Raw genomic sequence first — 27,788 nt, 5'->3', positions numbered from 1 at the left:
ATTTGCTACTGACACTACAGCAAAATACATAAATAACTGGCTTAAAAACATTTTTGTGTGTCAAAATACTAACATGCCTAAGACTTTTGCACGATACTGTATATACTCGCAATTGCAGTAGAGTTTATATCTTATATTCAGACATTTTTCTCAGAATTGAGAGATAAACATTCAGAATTGCGACAGAGTTGTGAAATATAAATATGTGGCACTGGGCTAGAGTTAAATTTGGACCCTTGCATATTTTCCTCTACTTTGTGATTTTGTGAGGGCCATTTTCAAATGGGTATTGATTAAAGCTTTATCTTAATCGATATGTGACCTTTATTCATCAGAAACCTTGCTTTTAAAATGTTATTGGAAAGTTGATCTGTTTTCCCCATGACGCATCATTAAAAAGGAAATCTATAAGTTTTAGCCTGTAATCCATAGGCATCTCGCTTCATGCAGCGGTCATGCTGAATTCTTCTTAGTGCAATGCATTATGGATAGGATTTTTAAATCACGTGTGTTCATGCATGCTGATGAAAATGGAGCGTTCAAGCATAGAGAGCCAAATGGAAATGGTATTTATTATTAACGTGAATAATGATTGATTAAAGGATGTTCGTGCGGAGGAAACCATTTCAAAGCCTCTCATTTATCATCATAGAGCTGATTAGAAAGTTAGATTATTGCATTGCATTTATTTAGAAGCATTTGTTTCATTGGATGGTGCTTGATAAGAAGTAAACAGCCAATATAAATATTATAATAAAATATTTTTAGCCATCAAGATGTATTTTGCATTCGTTTCTTTATTAGATTCATTTAAAGGGACACTTCATCAAAAAATGTAAATGCTGTCATTTACTCACTCTCAAGTTTATCCAAACCTGTATGAGTTTGTTACTTGTGCTGAACACAAACGAAGATATTCGGAAGAATGTGAAGAATTTCTGGTCTTCATTCACTTTTTTTCTATACTATGAAGTCAATGGACCAGCAACTGTATTTCTTCAGAATAGTATCTATATATTCAACAGAAGAAATAACTTTTAGACCATCTTGGGTGAGTAAATGATGACAGAATGCTCTTATTTTGGGTGAACTATCCCATTAAATGTTAAACATTGTTCACATCTCTTGTTGTAGCATCTCTAATGGCTGATAGATCTTGTGTAAGAGATATTTTGAGCGTGGCGTGTGGGTTCACATCAGTGGCTCAACTGTCTCTTTCATTCGACCACATCACTAGCTCGCTCTCCTCCCACCTTGTGGGTTTTGTGTCTCTGTGATGAAGGTGTTTTTTCTCTGGTGATTCATCAGTAATGTGTGTGTGTGTGTGATGTGTGTCCCCTCAGAAAAGGCCATTGAGATGAGACTGTGTAAGATCGACCACACGGCTCTGCATCCCCACCTGCTGGACATGAAGATCGGTCAGGGCCGCTACGAGCCGGGCTTTTTCCCCCGCTTACAGTCTGATGTGCTCTCCACTGGACCCACCAGCAACAAGTGAGAATGAATCTCTTGGCTTTTCCAACAGACATCAATTAATTAAGTGATTAGTACCCACGGCGTAGGCTTTTAGTGCCACTGAAGCTGGTCCAACGTGATTAAATTGGACATGTTCCTGGACCAGAATAACTTGTTGGCCCTGAAATGATTTTCCCTAAAATAGGATTGTTTGATTGTATGGCTGGATAGATTCATGCATGTGAGTTTAAGTGAACTGATTCAAAACCCCCATTCAACGATTAGATCACTAAAAATGTTGTTTGGCATTTTATATGCTTTAAAGAGGTGGTTGATTTTACTTTTTTAAACTGTACTTAGTGTGTAATGTTGCTGTCTGAGTAAACAACATCTGTAAAGTGACGACGCTCAAAGTTCAAAGCAAAGAGAGATATTTTCTTATAATGCTTGGATAAGACGCCTACGTCTCCTTCGAGTAAAAACAATGGCTAGTGCGGTGGCTGTGATACACATAACCCAGATAGCAGACAAACAGTGAATCAGCGTTGAATCAATGTTAATGCATCAACTAAAATATCATTGAATCAATGTTGAGATGTCAATGTTGAGAATGTTGATTTTTCATCAGGTTTGCACCCTGAAATAATGTTATTTCAACGATGAAAAATAGATCAAGATGGGCTTAAAATCAATAGTTTTCCAACTAAAATTAAACCACTTATTTAAGTGAATCAATGTTGAATCAATGTTAATGCATCCATCAAAATATCATTGAATCAATATTGAAATATAACATTGATTTTTCATCAGGTTTGCACCCTGAAATAATTTTATTTCAACAATGAAAAATAGATCAATCTTGCTTTATGTACAGCAGGATCCTATGCCAGTTCATTTGTCTCTTTATTTTATTCATTTTAATCAGAGACCATGTGTGGCTGCAGTCGATATGATTTTGCATCAAAAAGTCACTCAAAGTTAACAACATCCTTCAGTTTAGATGCAAATGTATTTATTTATGCCCCCACAGTTACAACAGGAAATCTCACATTGACTTAAATACAAACGGAAACTTGCCAATAAATACAGAAACGACACAGTACTACTGAAAGAAAGACGGTAGAAGAAAGAATAATACTCCAAACTCCGGGGTTTCCACCATGAGCAATGCCCCGAAGCCTTTGAGGTTGTAATGGAGCCAGTTCTGCACCGTCCCAGCAAAGATAAACTCTGATGCCTCTTATTATCAGCATTCACAGCATCTAAAACAACAAGAAGTTAGTAAATATTTGGAAATGTGATTAATTTTACATTACAAATATAGCCTACTACAAAATGAAGTGAAACTTGAAATTTAATCAAAATCTTGATATCCCAGTTAAAACGGTAACATTAAATTCAGGACTATTTAATGCATTTTAAAATCGACTTTAAAGGACCTGCAGACACACAATGAATGAAAAAGCAAAGTGACTATATCCGGTGTTTTATCTAATAATATTATTGTATTTAATAGTAAATAAATAAAGTGTGAAAATGAAACAAGTAAATGAATGACCAAATAGCTAAATTAAGAAAATAAAAGAGGAGCTGTATAGGCTATGGTGGTTTGGAAGAGATTTTTTTTCCATTTACAACACGAACTGGAGGCACAACTGTTTACTAAATTTCTGTAGTTTGATATAGCTGCCTACAGAACTTAAAGATCTCACTCTTTTTTCTTGCTGCATTAAAGATTAAACTGTAATGATGTAATTGTGATCTGCTCTCGTGATGATATCGTACAGCTGAAGCTGAACTAATTGTATTTCCCCTCACCGTGCTAACAGGTCAATCAGTTCTAGTTCTGCTTCAGCTGTGAGATACTCTCACCAGTGGCGAACACAATTACTGACAAGCCAGAAATTCATCTAACCTTCCGATCGCCTCTCGTTTATACACTGGACGAATATAGGATGATTCAAAATGATTCATCTGTGTGCAACGAGTAAGATACGTTTGTGGATCCGCGCCGCGCATGCATTCATTGACTTGTGAGTCGATCCTATATGGCCTCAAAATCCAAATGAATCAAATAGGATCGACTCACAAGTCAATGAATGCATGAGTTGCACGAGTCAGAATTCGGACGCAATTCACAGTGTATATGCCAATCTTAAGAAAAAAAATTATTACAAATATGATATGGTTTGGTGAAAAACAAACTGAAACTCAATGTATTAAGATTATCCTGGCCGTTGGTTGTGTAACTTACGAGGGCGCTCATGTGACTATTATTAACATTGCAGTTCACTCTAACTCGCTGAGGAGAAGCACACAAGTTGTAAAACATAAAGATGAATAAAAACACTAAATTAAAATTGAGATGAATTTTATAATTATATTTTTGTAGGCCACTTACCTCTAAAAAATATGGTCGTTGTCCTGTGTCTTTTTCGCGATTGATGTCTGCTCTGTTCAGCTGCGCTTGCTTTGGTCTGATTGGTGGATGTCTTGAAGGTGCATTACCGCCACCTGCTGGATTGGATTGTGGCGCATTCGATAGGGACACCTATTCTAAATTCTTTATTAACTCTGTATTCTTTAGATAAATAATGAAATGCATGTACATTCTACATGATTTAAATAATAATAATAGCCTACATTTTAATTTATTTAAAACTGATAGACTAAATTTATGGTAGAAGTTCTTTGTTTGTTTTTTTTTATTTGTTTTTTACATTTTTTATTATAATAACATGAAACACAGAATGACAACATTACATGCCAGTAAGCAGGAAAATAATATACCTTTTAAAAAGATTCATAGTTTTTACAGCTTTCTTATTGGAAGAGTCAGAAATCAAACACGCATACAATTTTAACTCTTCCAGAAAAATTTAAAGAAAGGCTTACAATTACAAAATTTACATTTATGTATTCTTTGTTAATCCACACACTCGTTGATGTACTCATCGTATCCTTTGAGGATAATAAATGTGCTCACATTCACACAAATGTACCCAATTGATTTGGACTTGCCTTAACATGTTGAATAATGGGACAGATAGATTGACCGTAAGCCTCAGAATTAAGAATTAAGCTGACCAAACATCAGCATTGATTCAATGTTTGTCTTTTCAACACTGAAAAGCATGGAATTATCAACATTGATCCAATGTTATTTAGCAGTGAATTTTCAACATTGGTCCAGTATGGTGTTAGCATTGAATTTTCAACATTGATCCAATATTACTTAGCATTGAAGTTTCAACCTCAACCAAAATGATGATTCTGATGGAATTTCAACATTGAATCAATGTCACCATGCTATCTGGGAAACCTACCAACATCCGTCACCATGATTTTTGGAATGACTTGCCGTGAGAGAAAAAAAACAGTTTTAGTCGCATAATATCGGTTAATGGAAGCGTCGTCATTTCGCAGTAGTTTTTTTATCGACATTTAGAAAATATCACAAACGTTTTGCGCTAATCTGTAATGGAAACCCGGCTATTGTTACTGTTCGTATCACTGTGTTTACAAGTGCTGAGGAAGCTGGAGCTGAAATTCAGATATGATATGATTCTGACACGCACTGTAAACAATCAACCAATCACAACAGACTGGGCCTTCTGACCAATCAGAGCAGAGGAAGCTGAATCCTTACCCTGACCGTTTCAGACACTGTGAGAAAAGATGTGATGCTGCAGTGTATATGATGTGAAACTGTAAGTGTTTTTTTCCTTGGATGCATATAAACCTGTTGTAGGAGACCAAGCCTGCAGTGCTTGGCCCCCCGGTGACCGGTCCCAGTATAGCCGCCCCTCTGTGTTTTCTAATAGACGAGAGGCAAACAAAACAATAAAATTACACTTCAAATATTTTCCCCCCAAAGTTAGTTTATGTCATTGAAGACAGTTATCATCACACTGATTTCATTTCAAGTGTTCGTTTTTAAAATAAGTTTAGTTTTAGTTAGTTATTTGATGCTTTAAAAACGGGGGGTGTGACGTCATGATTGACAGCTGAGCTCGACGTCTTCTCTGAGTGAAGTTGTCACTGAGGCACTAACAGACTTTTTTCAGGATTTTTGGGAGCAGATTGGAGCTTTAGCTTTAATTTCCATAACTGTTTATTTCACACCAACATAATTAATTGTTCTGCATCTGTGAGAGTGTGGGTAGGCTTTTGATATCGCGACTGTTCTTCCTGCTCTACTTCCTGCTCTCTACTGCAAAGACTCGGTCCTAAGATGTCAGCGCCGTGCAGGCCGTCTGAAAGCTTCAACTCTGGCAAGCAGAAACGGATGATCTCGAGTCGTCCAAGTTTTTTTACGGTCTATGTAGGAGACTAAAAATAGGAACTTTTTATTAGGAGAACTTTATTAGCAGATCTTTAAATCAGCTGGACAACAATGACTGATTTTTTGAAATGATGGGTTTGAGCGACTTGAATGCCATTCAGAGATTAAATAATATAAAAGTCTTATAAATATTGTTTTTGATATATTGCCCCAGCCGTAGTTTATATTAAATTTGTTCCAAGACCAGCAAGGATGCTGCTCTCAGAAGGTGTCTTGCTTGGGTAAATCAATCATTGAGATCATTTCTCATAAGTCAAGTGTTAACTATGTAGGCCAGTTGTTTGAAGGTTTTAGTTTTAATCTAACAGTGTTGTGGTGTTTCAGATGGGCGAAGCGCAGTGCACCAGCACAATGGAGGAGGAGGGACAGACAGAAACAGCACACGGAACATCTCTATCTGGACAATGACCAGAGAGAGGTACGGACGGAATGTGAAGTGAGTGTGTGTGAGTGTGTGTGAGTGTGTGTGAGTGTGTGTGAGTGTGTGTGAGTGTGTGTGAGTGTGTGTGAGTGTGTGTGTGTGTGTGTGTGTGTGTGTGTATGTCTGTGTGTGACTATTTATTTGTGTGTTTGACATTTATACCCACCAACCCGTTATTTGCGGGTGAATTTCAGCTGTGGTGTAGAACTGTCACTCCCTCTAGCCACTTTGGCTGGTTGAGTTTTATTGTAGTAGTCTTCTCAAAAGGCATCTGTTTTAATCATGTTGCGCATACAGGCAGCTGCAGCTGGTTGAGAATGCATGTGATTCGCCAATTAATTGCAAAGTTTAACCATCATAGAGTGAAAGTTTATCATTTGCACGTATTTTAAGTTGAGTCAGCTATCAAGAGCAGGAGGACTTCGGTGCTGTTTTCTGTGCGCACACACGGAGCCACGCAGACGGCACATGAATGCCAAATTAATTGTGCGCGGGCATTTAGGAGAGCAGTCTAAATCAGAGTTAAATAACATCTTAAATGAACTTAAAGAGTTGTGAGGAGATGCGTGTGACACCGGGTCAGATGTGCGTCTTGTTCGGCAGCGGCAGATGTTAAAGGGACAGCAGCCTAATAAACCGGTTGCTTTGATGTCTGTCATTAAAGTTAATCAAAGAAAAGTGTAGCTTTAATTAGGATGACTCTATATTTAATTTATTATTTAGGCAGTGCAGACTGTTTGATAACTTATTTCAATTTCTGTATGTTTCCTACTTGTTAGACAGAAAGGCCACAGGTAAATATGACATTTATTAGAATGGGTTTATGTGAGGATTGATTCAAGTTGCGAATGTCTATCATTAATGTAAAAAAAAAAAATCATTTTCATTGAGTCATCAGTATCAGTTTTAGTATCAGATATTGGCCTTCATTCATAAAAACACGGCATTACAACAAATATTTAAAATATACTGTCTAAAGTTATTTCTACATAATGAGGATAAATGAGAAATTATTATTTTACAAAAACTCAAAGTTTTATTTATATAAAAAAGTGTGATTAATTAGATCTTTTTATCGATTGAAAGCACTAATATATATACACACACACACACACAGATATTTTTGTATATATGGATTAATGGATGGAGCAAATTATAAAAGAAAGCAACCAATAAATATCCACCATACATGCGAAGTCCTTAAGTATTTAATACAGTGCAATATTTTTGATCACTACATTAATTCTCATAATTCCATTTTTGTTTTTTCATAGTTTATTATTGTAACTATTTTCTACATTTTATAATAATAAAGAATGACTATCTGTGTCTACATTTTGAACTGGTAGTGTACATGTTTGTTAGTTTTGTGCATGTTTTATTAGTTGGTTTTTGAATGTTTTTCTCCTGGTCTTTATGCTTCTTCATGTGTTCTGCTGTTTTATTGTCCATTGTCATTATCTTATAGATCCTTTCATAGCATGATTAATGTTTCTACTGTTTTCGTTAACTCTCTCTTCCTGGATCTCTTTTCTTCACCCCTCTTTTTTTCACACTTGTCCGTCTCTCTCCTGTCTTCCACACACACACACACACACACACACACACACACACACACACACACACACACACACACACACACACACACACACACACACACACACACACACACACACACACGCACGTACGCACGCACGCACACATTCACACAAACACACACACTCACACATTCGCACACACACTTGTTGCACATACATGCAAACATACACATATACATACACCCAAACACACATGCACACACACTCGTGCACACATACACGCACACACGAATACATGCACACACACTTGCATGCACTCACGCGTACACATGCACACATGCAAACATACACATATACACGCATGCACACACACACACACATGCACACATACACGCACACACACATACACGCATGCACACACACACGCGCACACATACACGCATATGCATGCACACATTCACGCATGCACACACACACACACACACACACACACACACACACACACACACACACACACACACACACACACTCTCAGCATGTGGAGTGTCTGTTTTCTGAGCTTCAGCTTCTGCTGGCTCTGGACTACTACTGGTTCTCGCAGTCCTTCAGGCCCTGTCTAAAGTCCGTCAAGGTGGATGTGGTATGTGATGGATGAGAGATCAGGCCGCGCTCAGGCTGTGAATCTCAATCTGTGCCCACTTTGACATTCCTCATTGACCTCCCTGCCTTGAAAGCTTGAGCTCCCCATCAGCCTCTGTAGCTTCCTGCTTTTGTCACACATTTGCTAAATTGTGAAATCTCTCCCTTATACAAATCAACCCAGATGTAAATGTCATTTACAATTACTGCAGGGAAAGAAAAAACTGGGTCGTATGTTGCCCTAAAATCAAACAAAAGAAATTAGCAATAATCATTTGCATAGAAAATGAAAACTATTAATAAGCCCATTAAGATTTTTTTTTTATTTTTTTTGCATTGCCTGCCAATTTATTTCATGACCATTAAATGCATTAAACCTCTTTCCCCTGTTGTATTCTCGTTAATGTGTTGCAAATTATATTTTATGATTTCTGCACATAAGGAGAATTTTTTTGAATAATACACTGCATTAATGTGTGCTTTAGATATAGTTATTTTAGGAGACTTTTATTGTGTGTGTTTTTGCGTCCTTTGTGGACTTGACAGTACTAGTCCCCATTTATTATACATTTATAGAATATTCTTCAATTTTTGTCTTTTTGTGCCCCACAGAAGAAAAAAAGTCACATGGGTTTGGAAGACTCATTCCCTTTATTGTCATGAAACAAATGACATTATTCAATTTTTTTAATGGGCTTAAAATAGGTTTCATTTTTGTGGTGTGTTTATTTATATGTAAATTATGTATTGTATATATATATATATATATATATATATATATATATATATATATATATTATTTATTATAATTTAATTTAAATTTTAATTATTTAATTTAATTATTAATTTAATTATTTAATTATATATTTAATTATTTTCTTTTTTTAAATGTATTTGATTCATTTTGTTGTTTTTAAAATTATTTTCTTTATTTTTAGAATTTGATTTGGGGGTGAAATATAACCTGGAGATTTCTTAATGAGATTCAGCAAGCTATCATTTAAATTATATTTATTTAATTACCAAGAAATACCAAGTTCAGGATTTAAATGCTCAGTTATTGGTGTTCTTTATATTATAAAACACTTGTGCTCATCATTGCGCTTAGCCCAAAGTCTGTAACATAAAATAAAAATATGGATGACGGTCAAAATGTTTTGCTCTCACTTGCACAGCACACTTGGTTTAGCCCAGTGGGTTTCTTAGCAGTTTAACTCTAAAATTTGAAGTAGCTAAAAAGCCACAAACGGCATGGAAGACTTTTGTTGGGCATCATGTGACTTTGTAATCTTGCCTTTGCAGAAATACATCCAGGAGGCCAGGAACCTTGGCACCACTCTCCGCCAGCCCAAACTCTCCAACCTGTCGCCTTCAGTCATTGCACAGACCAATTGGAAGTTTGTAGAGGGACTGTTAAAGGAGTGCAGAAATAAGGTGCGTGTTTTGATCTTCCTCTAGGTTTGGTAATAGACTCAATAAACCTTTGCCTGACGTGGTCATACTCAATTCTAGTCAGAATATGAGTCTGATTCTGCTCCATTGGGCTGTGATTATGGGGCGTGTTTCAACCCAACCAGGAAAGACCTCAATTGGATAGACCTACAACCAATCAGAGCAATGGAGCAGCGCATAACTTGTCAAATGTCAACAGAACTCAACTGCACTGTGTTGCCATGTCTGCATTTTTTTTCCACAGGTTGCTTTCCATGTCCGCGGGTTGAAGCGACCTCAATTGTGTGATATATAGACCCAGGAATGTGAATTTTAGCAGACAACCTTGCCAAAATAACACACAAATATCCCCACCAAACGCCATTTTTCCAGAAAACCCCCCAAGAAGCTATTGTTTTTGAGCTAGTAGTTGGCGGGTTTTGTTGAAAAAACTTGGCAACCCTGTCTGCAGGTGCGCTGGAATAAACGATCTTTGCAGGTGTTGTAAAAAAAGAAAGAATTTAATGATACACAGTTTATTACCAACATGATCATCATTTCAAAGGGAAATAGTGAAAGTGAATGCATATACAAACAAGCTCTCTGTTTAGGATTTGAACAAATTCAACCCAAGGCAAGCGCCTTTGATGACGTGCATGATTACGTTACTGTTTATCATCTGTCCATCATCGTCTAAAGCCCGCCCTGATGATTTCATTGGTTCGAACTGTTCAGGCATAATTACTCCTCTATGGATCAAGTCCAGACCGAACTGCCCGAGCTCAAATGTTGTGGGGTGGGCTGAGTTCAGCTGGCATCTAGGCTAAAGAAACCTGGTATTGATATCCAGATACATTTAGGATGTAGGCTTTAACTAACCCCATTTTATCTTTGACTCAGACGAAGCGCATGCTGGTGGAGAAGATGGGACGGGAAGCGGTGGAGCTGGGACACGGCGAGGTTAGCATCACGGGCGTCGAGGAGAACACGCTCATCGCCAGCTTGTGTGATCTGCTGGAAAGAATCTGGAGCCATGGTCTTCAGGTCAAACAGGTACATGGACTACATATAAACATATACAAACTACATGGGCATCTGTTATGAATGTAGTCGGATTGTTTGACCTGGTCCTGATCTGTGTTTGCAGGGAAAATCCGCCTTATGGTCGCACCTCTTACATTATCAAGAGAGTAAAGAGAAGAGAGACGCTACTCCAGCAGGCCTCGGCCCTCCTGGTAAAACACTTTGAGTGTGATTACAATCGTTTTTCCACATTGTAACTGTTCCATACCTCTAGCTGTCTACCTAATCTTCTTCTGAGGCAGAATGCGGATCAAAATAGAACCTCACAAGTGACTGATTTGAAGGCATCTCTGTTGGCGGTCACTCACACGCACACAATCAGTGCTTCTCACATAGACCACACAAAAGCTAACTTGGTGTTTCCAACCTTGGCGTATGCTGCATTAATGCCGAGTCAGGGCTCTAGACTGATCTTTTTTCTTGCCGAAGTGACAAAATTTTGCTAGAGGTGTCACTGGTGTGACCGCCACGTTGCCCAAGTGCTAACATTTCTGTTGTATATGGAAAAAACGAAAGTGTAACAAAACAGTGCTCCTCATTTGAGCTGCGCAGCGCGGACCGTTTGTCAATTCGGATCAATAATAGACAGCGCAGCGCGAGCTCAGAACAGGTTTACTCACAGGCCAATCTCAAATCATGCACCACGGTTACTACAATGTGCTTGAATTGGCCGCAGTGTTAATAACATCAATGCAAGATCTAGTGAAAATCATTCAAATTTGATTATATACCAACTAAACAAAGGTACAAACTGACGTGGATAACCAGGAGAGACATTATGCCATGAACAAACAAGTTAAAGAAGGCTTTTCTGTCCACAAATCACCAACATTCGCCATGGATTTAATGTAGTAACGCTAGATGTAACCATGGTATTGTGGCAGAAATAGTTGAATGTATTTACATTATTCATTTCAGGGTTCGAACAACTTTTTGAGAGAGAAATTTCGAGCACTTTTCAATTGCTGCACACTTTTTCCAGCACTTTGCAAAGCTGTAACTTTTATCCCATTTAATCCATTTTAATAATTAGCTTTTTTTTATTGTAACTTGTTCTTCAAAAGTAATTTTATCAAGCTCAGTGCTTTACTGTCAAATGTGCATTTCCAAGAACTAAACGTAATATTCAGTATATACAGTATGTTACATTTTATTCATGCAATACAATAGTCATTTTATGGTTAAATAAATGTATGATTTAAACTCCCCCACTGCTCAGGTGTTGGTGCCACCATCTGTAGAACTGCTCTCAAATGTTAGTCTGGAGCCCTGCATGTCGTAATTACTGTAATTACTGATGAAAACCCGTGCCATTCTATAACAACACTATCAAAAGCAATAAGAATCTGCAGTGTCAGGTGGTACAGTATCGGAGCTGTCAGAAAATTCCCAGTTTACAAGTTGTAATAACGAGTTCTACAAGGTAGTTATGAAAAAAGTCGGTAATTATGACATGGCATGTATTATGACAACAACACATGACAATATTCTGTCAGTGTTGTTATAGTTAACTAAAGGTAAAACTGAAACAATTAACTATTTTGTCAATCAAAAGTTGAAATAAAATATAAATATTTGATGAAAGAAGCCTAGAAATCTAAACGCACCATAGTGGCAAGCTAGGGTGAAATTTGCAAATGAAATTTGTAGACAGGGTCGACTAGCAACTCTTCATTGGCTTGCGAGCTGGAAAGATCAATCTCTGGTCTGGCCAATCACATCGTCTATAGAGTCTGTGGGTGGGCTTAACATAATGACGGCAGAGTTGTGACGGTACGCCGTGCTACTTAAAAACAGAAGCTAACGAACGACGGTCTTTCGAAACGGCTTTGGTCGTGACTCTGGAAGACTTACAGTTAAGCTTTTCTTTGAGAAAAGAACCAATAATAGATATGGCAAAAGTTTAATCTGTCATCTAGCTCCACTTCACCTTCTTTATTGCTCTGGTTGGTTGAAGTGCTATCCTATTGTGTGCAGAGGGAGTTTGAAAGACAACCGTTTATCCCTCCCCTCAGATTGAGCCCTGCCAATGGTGTTTTCCCAGACCCAACGTCTTGATGTGGGTCTGGCTTCTCAGGCTAAAAAAATTGTTGTATGTAAAAAAGAAAATCAACACAAAGACACAAAAAAAATTACAAGGCGTGACAAAATAAAAAAAGAAGAGCGTGTGGGTGGAGTCTCTGCAAGCTCACTGCACTCGCACTTGCATCCAAATCTAAAATGAAATCTTAAAATGTAAGAAAAAAGCTATTTAAAAACATACATAAATACTATAATAGTATATACATAATAATAAAATAACACTGCATTTTCTATCTAAAGCATAAAACACACAAACAACATTTGTACTGAGTACATTTCTAGTGTTTTTATTTTACGTTCACTGAATTTGTTGCAATGCATTGCTGCCCAATGTATCTTAGCTGCCGACTTCCTCCACATCAGGAATGTTTACTATGATGCCGGTTGCTTTCCAGGTCGGCAGCTCGCTAGGGTTTGGACGAGAGAGCCAGTACAGTGCTTAGGTAGTTGGCTTTCATTGAAAACATGCTGAATAGCTTTGTTATGTTTGATGTTTCAGCATATTTTCACTGTTTTGTGTCTTAGGTATTATTCATGACACAGAGAGACGGAAGTCGGATGCTGGCTGTGCATTGCCGCCTCTCAAAGTCTCCTTGATCCAGGACATGAGGTGAGACTCATTATAGTGCAGAGCAAAACAATCACACTACACCGAGAAGAGTCCTTTACATGTGCTCTCAGCTTTTGGTTCTGGCTATAGGTTATGAGTTTATTGGGTTTTGGTTTGACATATACAGCAATGTACAGTATGTGAAAAATTATGTTTTGTGAATGTCAAATCATCACAAAATAAAATATACTTTAGCAGACCCCACAAATAAAATTACGAATTTGTAAATGAGCATAATATGGCCAATTTTAGGTAAAAACTAAAGAAAGTATAAAATAGTGGCTGGAGTGCAACAAATAAAGGAATGGGATGTCCATCAAATCAACTCACATTACAAAATCAGTCATTTAAAGAGATAATGTGTGTGTGTCAGAATAAACCTGTTTTGGGTCAAATATTTTGGTTAACACTTAAGTTTAGGGTCCAATTCGGACTATTAAAGGGTTAGTTCACCCAAAAATGAAATTTCTGTCATTAATGTCTCACCCTAATGTTGTTCCACACCCGTTAGACCTCCGTTCATCTTCAGAAAACAGTTTAAGATATTTTAGATTTAGTCCAAGGCCTTTCTGTCCTTTGAATGTAAGTGAATGCCCACTTGCTGTCCTCATCCAGAGGGTAATGAAAATATCATCGAAGTAGTCCATATGTGACATCGTTGGTTAGTTAGACTCTTTTGAAGCATAGACAATACATTTTGGTCCAAAAATAACAAAAAATACGACTTTATCCTAGCCTAGAAATATAGACGCACCCTAGCGGCAGCAAATTTAATCTGCCCGCAAGTGTCGTCTAGGAACTCTCAATACCCTTCTGAGCTGTATTCGCCAAACTCTTCCCGCTGACTCTATACACGATGTGATTGGCCCCAATCACATCGTGTATAGAGTCAGCGGGCGGGGCCATAATGACGACGGCCGAGTTGCGTTTGCGTGCTTCTAGTAAACACAGAAACTGGCGAACGGTGGTCTTTCGAATCAGCTTTGACCGCGACTCTGGAAGACTTGGAGTTAAGCTTTTCTCTGAGAAAAGAACAAAAAACAGCACTGAAGTCTAAATTCTTTAAAAGGGAAGATGTGTTCGGAGTTTAGCCGACCGGATACGGCGAATGTTTAATCTATCAACAAGCTCTGCTTCACCTTCGTTGCTCTGGTTGGTGTAGCGCTATCCTATCGCGTGCAGAAGGAGTTTGAAAGACAACCGTTTATCCCGCTCCTCGGATTGAGCTGTCAATGGTGAGTTTCCAGACCAAACATCTTGATGTGGGTCTGACTTGTCAGGCTAACTTTATCCAGCATTGTCTTCTCTTCAGTGTTTCTCAAATAAAGAATCAAACGGTCGTGATTAAAGATTCGGATGGCGTGTCAAACTGGCAAACTGCTGAAATCACGTGACATTGGCGATACGAATCACGAATCAATCTGCTGATTCGCAACCGTTTGAATTTTTATTTGAGGAAAAAACAAAACAAACGCTTAAGAGAAGACCGTGCTGAATAGAGTCATATTTTTTTTAGTTTTTAGACCAAAATGTATTGTCTACGCTTCAAAAGAGTCTAACTAACCAACTGATGTCACATATGGACTACTTTGATGATGTTCTCATTACCTTCTGGACGAGGACAGCAAGTGGGCATACACTTACATTCAAAGGACAGAAAGCCCTCGGGCTAAATCTAAAATATCTTAAACTGTGTTCTGAAGATGAACGGAGGTCTTACGGGTGAGGAACGACATTGGGGTGAGTCATTAATGAGAGAAATTAAATTTTTGGGTGAACTAACCCTTTAAGTAGTGCATATTACTATGATAGTGGCTGTTTATTAGCACGTATAATGCACATATTAATGCCTTATTTTGCATGACCTTATTTTACATCCCTTAATCATACCAATACCTAAACTACCGCACTAACTATTAATAAGCAGTAATTTGGAGTTTATTGAGGAAAAAGTTGTAGTTAATAGTTGGTTAATAGTGAGGACTGGACCCTAATCTAAAGTGTGTTCAGATTTTGTAAGAATAAAAACAACAACAAAACTGCTTATTCCTAAAAGAAAATATGAATATATATATATATATATATATATATATATATATATATATATATATATATATATATATATATATATATATATATATATATATATATATATATATATATATATATATATATATATATATCCTGAAACCCAAGGTCAAATAAGGGATCAGATTTTTTATGATCACACACTTTTATGAACTGAAATTGTATATCCTTTTTATGAAAACACCGGTAGACTGCTGCATTTGAGAGAGTTTTAGATAGGATTCCTCACATTGCGTGAAGAAAGCACTGAGACGTTTCATGTCGCCACATTATTTCCAGCCTAATAAGCACCAGACCTCCTGCTGAGCCGTGCTTTGACATAGCAGTGCAGGAAAGCCTTGGCATAACATCCCTCTCTGTAGCCATGTAAGCGTCTCCTATTGACAATGCATTCAACAGAAATGGTTAATTGGTGTTAAAAATGGGGCAGTATTTATCATAAAAGTAGTACCTTTGTGTTACTGATGTCAGCATAATATAGCAAGGCAATGACATTGTTTAGTGCATTAATATAATGGCTCCAGGTCTACTTCAAAATATGGCTTCAGCAGACCGTAATCCTGCGGTTTGTAGAGTCTGGAGGGCAGCACTAAGCGCTGTAATGCATTTATGTAATGGAGGGCCAGACAGTGTTGACTACTAGAGGTGGAGTGGAAGAGAATGTGTCTGGACGTGGCGTGCATGATAGCGGCTGCGAGCGATGACAGCAGGCTGGCTGATGCTCCAGGGAGTCTGCGAGACATTTCTCCCACCCCCATTTTCTCTCCTGAAATGCTGGCAAATCCCCATTGCACTGCAAGAACGCAGTGGGTTCAGCACCGTGAGCCTGTGTACGGAGGTATCTCGGCTAGAGCTCTTTTGGTTCTCAAAGGGTTAGTTCACCCAAAAATGAAAATTCTGTCAATAATTACTTACCATCATATCGTTCGACACCCGTAAGACCTTCGTTCATCTTTGGAACACAAATGAAGATATTTTTGTTGAAATACGATGGCTCAGAAAGGCCTTCATTGACACCAATGTCATTTCCTCTCTCAAGACCCATAAAGGCACTAAAGACGTCGTTACAAAGCCCATCTCACTACAGCGGCTCTACAATCATTTTATAAAGCGACAAGAATAGTTTTTGTGCACAAAAATAAATAAATAACGATTTCAAAACAAAGATTCGAACGGTTATGAATCAGCGTATCGATACATGATTCGGATTGCCAAAGTCATGTGACTTTTTGTGAACAAAATCCAGTCATTTTAATAGCAATGCACACAACTCGGAAAGCTGCTTGGTTTGAAATTGAATTTTGTGTGAGCCATGCTTCATACTTCACTACACTATTGACAATAGATAATGGACCCTTTTGCCTCTGACAATTCCCTAATATGACAGCAGCTTTATACTGATAATTCAGTTTACACAACAGTTCATTCTGGTTCTCCATTCTGATCGTCTGAGAGCCTTTTCCAGCCGTGGGATATTCCCCTAGTATCAGCACTGGAACCGTTTCACCTTTTATATCCATCTGCTTGCAACATTTCTCAAAGCAAGTGTCATGACGGACGAGCAAACACCATCATTTTACATATACCACTGTGTCACAGAATGTAGTTTTACGAGTATTTTAGGCGATAATGTAGTTTTTTAGACCTCAAATACGTGACATATAATCACAGTGTCTATTTGGTAGCTGCCGTTCAGTGCTCATGTAGCCGCAGAGAACGGCTTCATCTCGGCCTGTCCTTGCGACATGAGGTTTAATTCATTTTAGGAATATTAAATGGGCAGTCTTTGGTCTCATTAATCTGACTTGTTCCAGAGCAAATCGATTTAACTAAGGGCAAAGTTTATATTTTTTTTAAACTCTATATTTATTTAACTGAAACCTGTACTATAACTGCTTGTTTATTTCCTATTGTACAAACTTCTTATACTTGTATAATGGCTAATATTTTTTTTAACACATATTTTATATAAATAACTGCATTTGGTATTGAGAAAGGGTACGTTAGTGATTGTGATTTTGACTTCAGTGAAAGTTAGCTACATTTATTAGATGGCAGCAAAGACTCTCTCTATAAGTGAATCAGTAGCAAAGACTTATATAGAAAGGGACTGAAACAAGGTTGTAAACAATAAGACGCAACTTATAAATGCATTGACTAGCGCTGTCATAGGAAATCCCCTTATCTGTTACAAGGACAAAGACAAAGATATCGCTTTCCTCAGTGGACGTTCGAATAGATTTTGTGGTTATGAATACAAGATTGACCAGAAGAACATCAGCTAGATGCAGGTAATCCACTCGCTTAGTTGATCTCTCTTTAATAATACTCTACATACGACAATAAGCTTCAGTGAAGCGACTCAGTGTTCCTTCATTACTAGGTTTGGGCTCATCTGTTAAACCATCAACTTGAGATTTGAATCTGTGGCGGAAGGAAGCAGTTCCGTACAAAAGTAGTTTTTTCTTATTTATTGACACACTTGTGCCATTGTTCTTTTTGTTTAAATGCAATATCACACTCATAGCCGTGCAGTATGGATCTATATCAGTACGGCTGTGACTGCATAGGGCTGAATCATAGCCATGCGGATATAGAGCCATATCGCACGGCTATGAGTGTGATGCTGCTTATATAAAGTCAATGAAATGGACACAATATTTAGGAATTTTGAAGTCTAAATACAATCGGCAGAATTTAAATGCTAAACGTACATCATGGTCACAACCATCAAGCTTCTGACACCTCTTTTTATTTTTATTTTATTTTTTATCCTCTTTATCTAAAAATATTTTCTCTGGAAGTTTGAACTAGTTTTCAAAAGCACGATTATAAACAGTAAAGCTGTGAAAGTGGACTAGCCAGTAGATGAGTTTACCTGTTTGGATGAGGATGTTTAATGTCCTAGACAACCTCTGAGGTCTCATTACTGCTGTATTTTATGTCATAGAATATCATATATTAAGCTTGTGTTATAGACATTATTTCAGGCATTTAACCAAAAGCCTATTAAACCCCCCCCCCCAAAAAAACATTGACTTTAGGACAACAGAACAGCTCGTTTCCGGGTTTTGGCCAGGCTTTCATTATAGTCAATGACCTGTCCGCCACAACGTCGCAGAAGTACCTCGTCACTTATAGAGTATCACCATTGCGGCTGGTTTGGACAAAAACTCAATATACCTTTTCATGCGGTGTGGCATCACGTTTTGCTTGAATTCTTACTTGTTTACCTATTTCTAGTGGAAATTGGTTATTAAAGTCCTGTTATCAGTATCTATCCTGTGTCTTTCATTCTTTAGGCACATCCAGAACATCAGTGAGATCAAGACAGATGTTGGGAAGGCCAGGGCATGGGTGCGTCTCTCCATGGAGAAGAAACTGCTGTCCAGGCACCTGAAACAACTCCTGTCTGACCATGAACTCACTAAGTAAGACTTATTGAATAGCTCTTTAGTGACATAGAAGGCACTATCATAAATCACATGCTGTAGATGAACACTTGGAATCAGAGATGTAGCACAGCAAAGAATAAGGCTCCATTAAAAATGAAGTGTTTTTGTTTTTATTATTAATGGGCCTTGAACCGTTAAGTGGCTCATCCTCAGTAAAGGATTCTTTGTCCTCTTCTGACCTGATCTCATTTTCCTTAGGTTCTTTAAACATGCACTTAACTTTCATCTCTGTTTCTTTGAAGCTTTTGTGTTTAAATTGGCACTGTAGTATGATTTAACATGTTTGGTTGTATTCATTTAAAGGAAACTCTATAAGCGCTACGCTTTCCTTCGCTGTGATGATGAGAAAGAGCAGTTCCTGTACCATCTCCTCTCTTTCAACGCTGTGGACTACTTCTGCTTTACCAATGTCTTCACCACAATTAGTAAGAGCCTCAGTCTCACATTGCAGACACAGTATACCATTAAGATTTTAACAACAACAAAAAAAAAGTTAGAACAATCTAGTTCAGTCATATATTAAAATGAAATGTTTTTAATTTTAGATTTTTTTTTAATGGAATTCACAAACGCATTCAAGGAACCTACTTACAGGAAACGTAATTGTCTAATAAAATGTGCATAACATCACTGTAATATCCATGGTGTTGCTTAATATAGTATCACTAGCTAAATTAAACCATGTATATTGATTATATTAACTCTTATAGCAAATAAACTTCTCTTGACCTCACCCTTGTTGTTGTTCACAGTGATACCCTACCATGTGGTCATCATTCCCAGTAAGAAACTGGGTGGCTCCATGTTTACGGCCAACCCCTGGGTGTGTGTCTCAGGGGAACTAGCTGAGACTGGGGTCCTGCAGGTTCCCAAAAACACTCTGGAGATTACATTTGAGGTGACTAACCTAAAATGATTTGTTTCAGAATCAGAATGAACTTTATTCGCAAAGTGTGCACAAACACACAAGTTTTTGTTGTGGTTTTCAGGAGTTCTGAGTACATGCATACATGCTGTTCATGCATTACTGTACATACATACATACATACATACATACATACATACATACATACATACATACATAATAGGTGAATGTGAGGCAAGATATAAAGCGCTTTGGATGGCCATGGGTCTGTTAAAAGCGCTATATAAATGCAGTCCATTTACCATTTACATACTGTACATACATACTGTACATGCATACTGTACATACAAGCATGCATACATTTAAATTAGATTAAGAAAAATAAGAATAACAAATAATACATTGAAAACTATAAAGTAAAGTTTTACTATATATATTGCTGTATTTTTAAGCACCATGCTAGATATTGACTATTGAAACCCCCAAGATGACTTACTGTTTTGTTAATCTGTTTGGTTGAGTTTTGTTATATAATTCTTCGTTTTAATTGTTCTTCGCACAGTGCCAGAACCTGGGGAAGCTGACCACCATACAGATGGGCCATGATAACTCAGGGCTGTACGCTAAGTGGCTAGTGGAGAGCGTAATGGTCCGCAATGGGATCACAGGGCACACCTACAAGTGAGTACTGAGATTTGAATAGCACCAAAATGACATTATTCATAATTAGTCCCCTTAACTGACTGCCGGTCTGTCGTTGTGTAGGTTTCCGTGCGGCCGTTGGCTGGGTAAAGGAGTGGATGATGGCAGCTTGGAGAGGATACTTGTGGGCGAATTGGTGACTAACATGGAGAACGAGGAGAGAATGTGCCGGACTCCTCCAATGCAGCAATCCCCCGGGATGATGCGAAGATTTGTCACCATTTCGCCAAACAGCAAACCAAGTGTGTACTTGAAAATTTCATAAAAGTCAAAAGTCACATCTTATAAGATTTCATAACTGCACTTATTGCTGGAGGATATTGCTGTGGTCTCAAGCGTGTGTCCCATTGTGTGCCCACTAGAGTTAAACACGGGCCAGATCCAGGAAGGTGTGGGAGAGGCGATTAATGGCATCGTCAAACACTTCCATAAGCCAGAAAAAGAGGTATTTTTTCCTCTGTAAAAACAAACAGCAGAAAGGAGAACTGTGGATGAAATCAGTACATATTGATGATCTTTCTTTATTCTTCTGTTGTAGAGAGGAAGCCTCACGTTGCTTCTGTGTGGAGAGTATGGTTTAGTATGGGCTCTAGAGCAGGTGTTCCAGCACGGGTTCAAGTCACCGCGCCTTTTCAAGAACGTCTTCATTTGGGACTTCCTGGGTAACAAATACTGTTGCACTCCATAAAATATTTTTTCTTATTAGGGTGCTTTCACATCTCTAGTTCGGTTAATTTGGTCCTAACCAAGGGCAAACAATTATACATTGTTGCATTTTTCAGCTTTTTTGGTTTCTTTTCACACCACACTGATTGCTTTGGTCCGAACCAGTTGAAACGAACCAAAACGCAGGCACGTGACAACATCACTCATTGGCCATGGCGTATTTCCTAAACAGCTTTTCGATTGGTCAGAATTTACGTTACGTGTGGAAAAATTCCAACAGAAGAGGCAAAGCCAGCAAACTATAATAACACTATGGAGAGACGACTGCGCGGGCCACTTTTGTCCCTGGCCATAATCCACTACACTGTGTGTATTTACCACAGTATGCGAACAAAACATTTCTATAATGAAGCGCGAATGCGACGTGAAAACAACATTCTAATGCACTGCAGACGGCGAGCGCGCAACACTCATCACTTCAAGCGGAGGCGTGCATTAATTATTCTTAAATTACATGCTTATTTTCCCGAAAATATTTCCAACGATCTATCAGGTAATGTCATGCACATAATGTCAGCGCAGTTAACTACGGCAGCTGGTTCAGTCCAAAAATGATCAGTACTTTTGCAGTTGGTTCTGTTCGAGGTCGGATCACGTTCTCACCACAAACGAACTGCTCCAGAGTTCGTTTGAAAACGAACCGAGACCACCTCTTCAAGGAGGTCTTGGTACACTTGTTTGGTCCGCTTTTGGTGCACACCCGAGTGCGATTGCTGCATTCAGACCTGACCAAACGAACCGCACCAAAGAGGGAAACCAACTCTAGTACGATTCAACCGAACTAAATGAGGCAGGTGTGAAAGCACCCTTAGTATTGTGTGCCCATTTCTCATACTTAATGTGTTAGGAGTTTTTCTTGTCATGTTAGACATCACTAGGTGTTGTTCATACTGTATATTTATATATACTGAATATTTTATGTGCTGAATATTTAGGTCAGGGGCCGCCTGCTTAAACCCTATTTACACTGCATGGTTCAAGTGACCCAATTCAGATTTTTCCCTCTCACGTGGCACAGATCGGATATGACGTGAACATGTAAGCAGGAAAAAAACCGCATGAATTCCGATATCCTCAGATTTGATTCAGGCCTCACTCACGTGGTAATAAATCTGAAATATGATTCGCATACGTGCATGTGCGTCTGCCATGCAATCAGTCAAATTGGAAATTGCCCAATAAATGCAAATCGCACGTCATTGAAAAAGGGACAGAGGCGAATGATGTCAACTCACAAACTGTGATCACATGACACTAATGGCGTGATGGAAGACGAAGGCTGACCTTTAAAGGTAGTGCTGAAAGCAAAACATTGAATAAGCATTTTGTCTGTATCCACCATTGCATATTGCGCTGTTTTACTCCTTTCTGTTTCGCCAGTGTACAGTCTAAATGCAAATATCAAATACGAGTCGCTTTTAAAAGACGATGTAATCGGGTCATCAAAAAAATTCGATCACCAAATCGGTTTGTGCATGTAGACCTGCAGTGTACATGCGGCCTTAGACAGGAAGAGCAGATTGAAAAAATATTGAAAATTATTTGGCAAAAATGTTAAGCAGCACAACTGTTTTCAACATTGATAATGATAAGAAGAAATGCATATTGCGCATAAATCATCACATTATAATGATTTCTGAAGGATCATGTGACACTGAAGACTGGAGTAATGATGCTGAAAATACAGCTTTGATCACAGGAATAAATTATATTTGCACAAATTTAAATGGAAACGTTTTAAACTGTAATAATATTTTATAATATTACTGTTTTTATGATAGATCTTACAGACCCCAGACATTTAACCAACAGTGTATACACCACACTTGCCTGGAAGAAGCTCATTTATATAATAATACAAACTATAAAAAAGGTTTCTTAAAGACAGCCAGTCAGATTAAATCTTGGTTCTCTGTGGAAGTGCGTTAGATGGTTAGTGCAAGAACTGTGGGCGGTCTGTAGTTTGAAGCTGACACTAGGAGTTTATTATAACCGATATCCCACTGGGAACATGAATGAGAACTCAAAATGTTGCAAATGATCATAAATCCTCCTGTTTATGTTCTATATTACCACAGAAAAATCACAGGTTTACTTTGAGAGTGCGGAACAGAGTCAGATGACCCAGGACGAGAACTGGCAGATGAGAGTGCGTCATTTCTGCCATTTCATGCGCGCCATCAACAGCACACCCAGAAACATCGGCAAAGACGGGAAGTTCCAGATGCTCGTGTGTCTCGGGGCCAGGTCGGTCATTATTTACTTTGAATTTTCAACTTTTTTTCAACGTGTTTCATAACTATTTTTGGGGTCTGCTACAATATATTTGCATGATTTAAAGTTTTAAATGTGATTTGAAATCTGTATATTTCTGCAGCATCTATTTGACCCTCTGCCTGAAACACTCTGCTTTTGTTCCTGTCCCTATAAGCCCAGTCTGCTCTGATTGGTCAACTGTTTAGAGCATGTAAAGGAAATTTAACTTGACATAGGGTGCTTCCCAATTCTTATTTGTGCATCCTCGTTTCCTTTCCTAGCTTCCTTTCCTCACGCCTTAGCTCCACCCCTTCGGGACGCGAGGAAAAGACGCGAGGACGGAGGAATTGAATCAAGTGAAATGATATCCTCGCTCTCTTTAACGTCACTTTAAACCGTCGTCAGTCAATGAATTTAGTCGGGATTCTTGAACATTTAAGATAACTATTTATATTGTGAGCTTCAGCCTCCTCAAAATACCACATTTGTCCATATTTTAATTAATATTAACATGGTAACTGCAGTTATTATTAACAACGAATTATTCATTGTATAGTATTAGTTTCTATTTGTTTCTTTCATTTTCTTGTGCTTTGATATAAATCTGCAACTGTCAGTTGTTATTATTTGACAAACATTTATGTCTTGTACATGTAAACATAATAATATAATAATGAATAAACTGTGGCACGATATAAAGGGGGAGGAGAATTAATGCGTGCGTTACGTTTAGTCGATAAAACACTTCTGCAAAGGATCCACCTGTGTATCCTCGCTCATGACTCCTCAGGAAGCTCCTCGCTCCTCCATCCTCGCCTCCTCACGGTGCAATTAGAGAATTGAGATCTCCTACAAGATGGCTGAGCTCCATCATTTTCCGGGTCAAAGGATGGAGAACGGAGGAGCGAGGAAACAAGGAGGGATATTGAAAGCACCCATAGCAAAATCTCTTAACCAACTATTCCTTGAGGGTGGGCCAAAGCAGCCTGTAGGCCGGCATATGCAAATGTGTAACTGGGTGATGTTGCGAAACGTACCGAAATGAGTTCTCTTTCACTGCGTGGTGTGTTTGAACAAGAACCAGTAATAAAAAATAAAAAATAGTTAGTAATCCAATTATTGCAATTTCTAGTAATCCAATAATTCAAAACGTATGCTTTTCTATTAAAAACAACAGCAAAAAGACTGTGATGTCACACAGTGTAAGTGCATTTATTCAGCAAGCACAATCGCAAATATTTGATTTGATTGCCAGCCATCGCCAGGGTTTTTGACCATTTTCACCTACCGGTAAATGTAATAGCCCCTAGACTATTTTGTTTTATGAATATAAGCTGACCCTCTTCTTTTAAACAAGAACAAAAAAAGCTTTATTCTAGCTTCATGCCTTCCTTTTTTATCAACACTTAAATATGGGTAAGTTTCATAAAAAAGCAACACTGAGCAAAAAGCTGAGAAAATCTTTTACAAAAACTACATCCAAATCCGATTCAGAATGATGATCAAACACACATGGAGCAGATCGAGTCCATCAACACCCCTAAAGCTTCAGTCCTGTAGCTCGTACTGGGTCGACATTTCATTTAGTAACATTAGATACCAGTAGTTTAGATTTATATGATGTTTAAAGGGTTAGCTCACCCAAAAATGAAAATTATTTTATTAATTTCTCACCCTCATGTCGTTGGACACCCGTAACACCTTCGTTCATCTTCAGAACACAAATGAAGGTATTTTTGTTGAAAGCTGAGAAAGGCTTCAAATAGGCCTCCATTGGCATTCAGTACATTCTGAATGACCCACTGACCCACTCACAAGACCCATAAAGGCACTAAAGACGCCGATACAAAGTCCATCTCACTACAGTGGCTGTACAATAATTTTACCAAGCGACGAGAATAGTTTTTGTGTGCAAAAAAATCTAAATAATGACTTTATCCACCAAGATATTGTCTTTCTCAGACGTGAACTCACTGGATAGCGGCTCCTGCTCTTCCGGGTCATGTATTCACTATGATTCGAACGGCGGAGCTGCGTCATATTCTCGTGCATGCGTCGAGTTCACGTCAAAAAATCTGGTGGATTAAATCATTATTTTGATTTTTGTGCACACAATAACTATTTTCGTCGCATTGTAAAATTATTGTACAGCCACTGTAGTGAGATGGACTTTGTATCGAAGTCTTTAGTGCCTTTATAGGTCTTGTGAGTGGGTCAGTGGGAATGTACTGAATGCCAATGGAGGCCTTTTTGAAGCCTTTCTCAGCTTTCAACAAAAATATTTTCATTTGTGTTCTGAAGATCAACGAAGTCCTTACAGGTGTCCAACGACATGAGGGTGATTAATTAATGAAATAATTTTCATTTTTGGGTAAACTAACCCTTTAAGGGTGATGACCGTGTTATTATTCATAAGCATATGATTACATACGATCGCTCGTGTTACTGCGTCTTCCTCGCGTGTGTTTTATGAGGAGATTCAGAACTCTTTCAGAAGATGCGTAATAGCGCCCCCTATAGCGTCTAACAGTGAAAACACGGACACACGGAAAATTCCGTGTTTGGCCGGGAAGTGTTTTCTCACAAAATACGGAAAATTGCGCGGAAAGAGTTAATGACGGTGGTGTTGTTTCATCATCGCCTTGGCTCGTCTTAGTCAGTCACGTGTGCTCTTTCTGCTTGCAGAGATCACCTGCTGCACCACTGGATCGCGCTCCTCGCCGAGTGTCCAATCACAGCACAGATGTACGAGGACGCGGCGCTCTTAAAGGATCATTCCCTGGTGAACTCTCTGATTCGAGTGCTTCAGACTCTGCAGGAATTCAACATCACGCTGGAGGCCTCGCTCGTCAAAGGCATCGGGATCTAGCGGCTTCTGAATAAAGAACTAACACAGATCAGCGGGACCATGGACTAACTTTTTTTACATGGAGAGACTTGAACAAAAGGACTTAACCTGGCTTACGTTAAAGCTACTGTCATGTTTGCCATATATTAAGTGCAATGAGCCTTTTCAAACGTGTCATCATTTTTATCAACGGACATTCAGATATGTCCTCTATTTTGATCCATACGTTTCCGGAAAGGTGAAAAAACTCCCACCTGTGGTATACCGTTTTATTGAAAGCTCAATATTTTTCGTTGTTGTTGTGGACTGCTGACAATGGCTATATTTAAAAGGGAAACATGTAAGAAGAGCTGTTATTATATTTTCACAGAAGAACAGTGTTATTTTGATATGTGTCAGGTTGCTTGCTCTGTGCTTTAATCGAATCCATACTGTCACAATGCAGAGTTTGAAGCAAATTATGTAGAAGTATGCTTTATAAGTACAACTTGTGGGGAATTCATATTTTTACTTTAAAAGAAAAATGGAAAAAGGATCTTTTTTTTTTATATTCCAGGGGCTTGTGTGGTTTCCCTCCAAATGCAATTCGTTTAAAGGGACAGTTCACCCAAAAAAATTACACCACCAGTCAAACGTTTTATCTTTTTGTTTCTGAAAAAAGATTCTTCTGCTCACCAAGGGTGTAATTATTTGATCAAAAATACAGTAAAAATAGAAATTTTATTATTTTTTTTATGCAAAGCTGAATTTTCAGCATCATTACTCCAGTCTTCAGAGTCACATGATCTTTCATAAATCATTCTAATATGAGGATTTATTAATAATGTTGAAGTTATTTTTTGCTACTTAATGTTTTAAGGAAACCATAATTAATACTTTTACTCAACATTGATGCATATGATTTGAAATATAAAATCTATTTCAAGTAAATGATGTTATTTTCAACTTTGTATAAATCAAATAATCCTGAAATAATTATTATACAGAAAAAAATGGTTTCTAACATTAATGATAATAAGTACTATTTATTAATAAATGACCACCAATATTGATGATAATTGAGCAATGTGACATTGAAGACTGGAGTAATGATGCTGAAAATTCAGCTTTGCATCACAGGAATAAATTATTGTTTTTAAAAATTTAAAAATAGAAAACTTACATTGTAATAATATTTCACAGTTTTTACTGTATTTCTGATCAAATAAATGCAACCTTGGTGAGCGTAAGAGACTTAAAAACAT

At 38.0% G+C, this 27,788-nt stretch overlaps 1 protein-coding gene across 5 annotated transcripts in view; it reads left to right on the top strand.

The window, feature by feature from the left end:
- The window catches only part of dennd5a (DENN/MADD domain containing 5A), a 99,518-nt gene that overhangs the window by 70,924 nt on the left and 806 nt on the right, over window positions 1-27,788 (top strand). For 2 of the 5 annotated variants that reach the window (XM_067457273.1, XM_067457433.1), the window contains 16 exons: window positions 1,344-1,494; window positions 6,125-6,218; window positions 9,701-9,832; window positions 10,730-10,882; window positions 10,977-11,064; window positions 13,390-13,437; window positions 13,520-13,604; window positions 18,995-19,123; window positions 19,451-19,572; window positions 19,900-20,045; window positions 20,575-20,693; window positions 20,778-20,956; window positions 21,077-21,159; window positions 21,253-21,376; window positions 23,519-23,687; window positions 26,382-27,788. The exon at window positions 26,382-27,788 is cut by the window's right edge and continues 806 nt beyond it. In XM_067457273.1, coding sequence (XP_067313374.1) covers window positions 1,344-1,494; window positions 6,125-6,218; window positions 9,701-9,832; window positions 10,730-10,882; window positions 10,977-11,064; window positions 13,390-13,437; window positions 13,520-13,604; window positions 18,995-19,123; window positions 19,451-19,572; window positions 19,900-20,045; window positions 20,575-20,693; window positions 20,778-20,956; window positions 21,077-21,159; window positions 21,253-21,376; window positions 23,519-23,687; window positions 26,382-26,565 — 2,006 coding nt within the window. In that variant the 3' untranslated portion in view covers window positions 26,566-27,788. Of the gene's footprint in view, window positions 1-1,343; window positions 1,495-6,124; window positions 6,219-8,294; window positions 8,400-9,700; window positions 9,833-10,729; window positions 10,883-10,976; window positions 11,065-13,389; window positions 13,438-13,519; window positions 13,605-18,994; window positions 19,124-19,450; window positions 19,573-19,899; window positions 20,046-20,574; window positions 20,694-20,777; window positions 20,957-21,076; window positions 21,160-21,252; window positions 21,377-23,518; window positions 23,688-26,381 lie in introns of all 5 variants that reach the window. The other 3 variants (XM_067457513.1, XM_067457357.1, XM_067457600.1) reach the window with 2 other exon arrangements.

The sequence above is a fragment of the Pseudorasbora parva genome, chromosome 1 (genome assembly GCF_024679245.1).
Source record: "Pseudorasbora parva isolate DD20220531a chromosome 1, ASM2467924v1, whole genome shotgun sequence".
Taxonomy (NCBI): Eukaryota; Metazoa; Chordata; class Actinopteri; order Cypriniformes; family Gobionidae; genus Pseudorasbora; species Pseudorasbora parva.
Note: the sequence above shows the minus strand (reverse complement) of the source record. Positions and strands in the feature narration are given on the sequence as shown.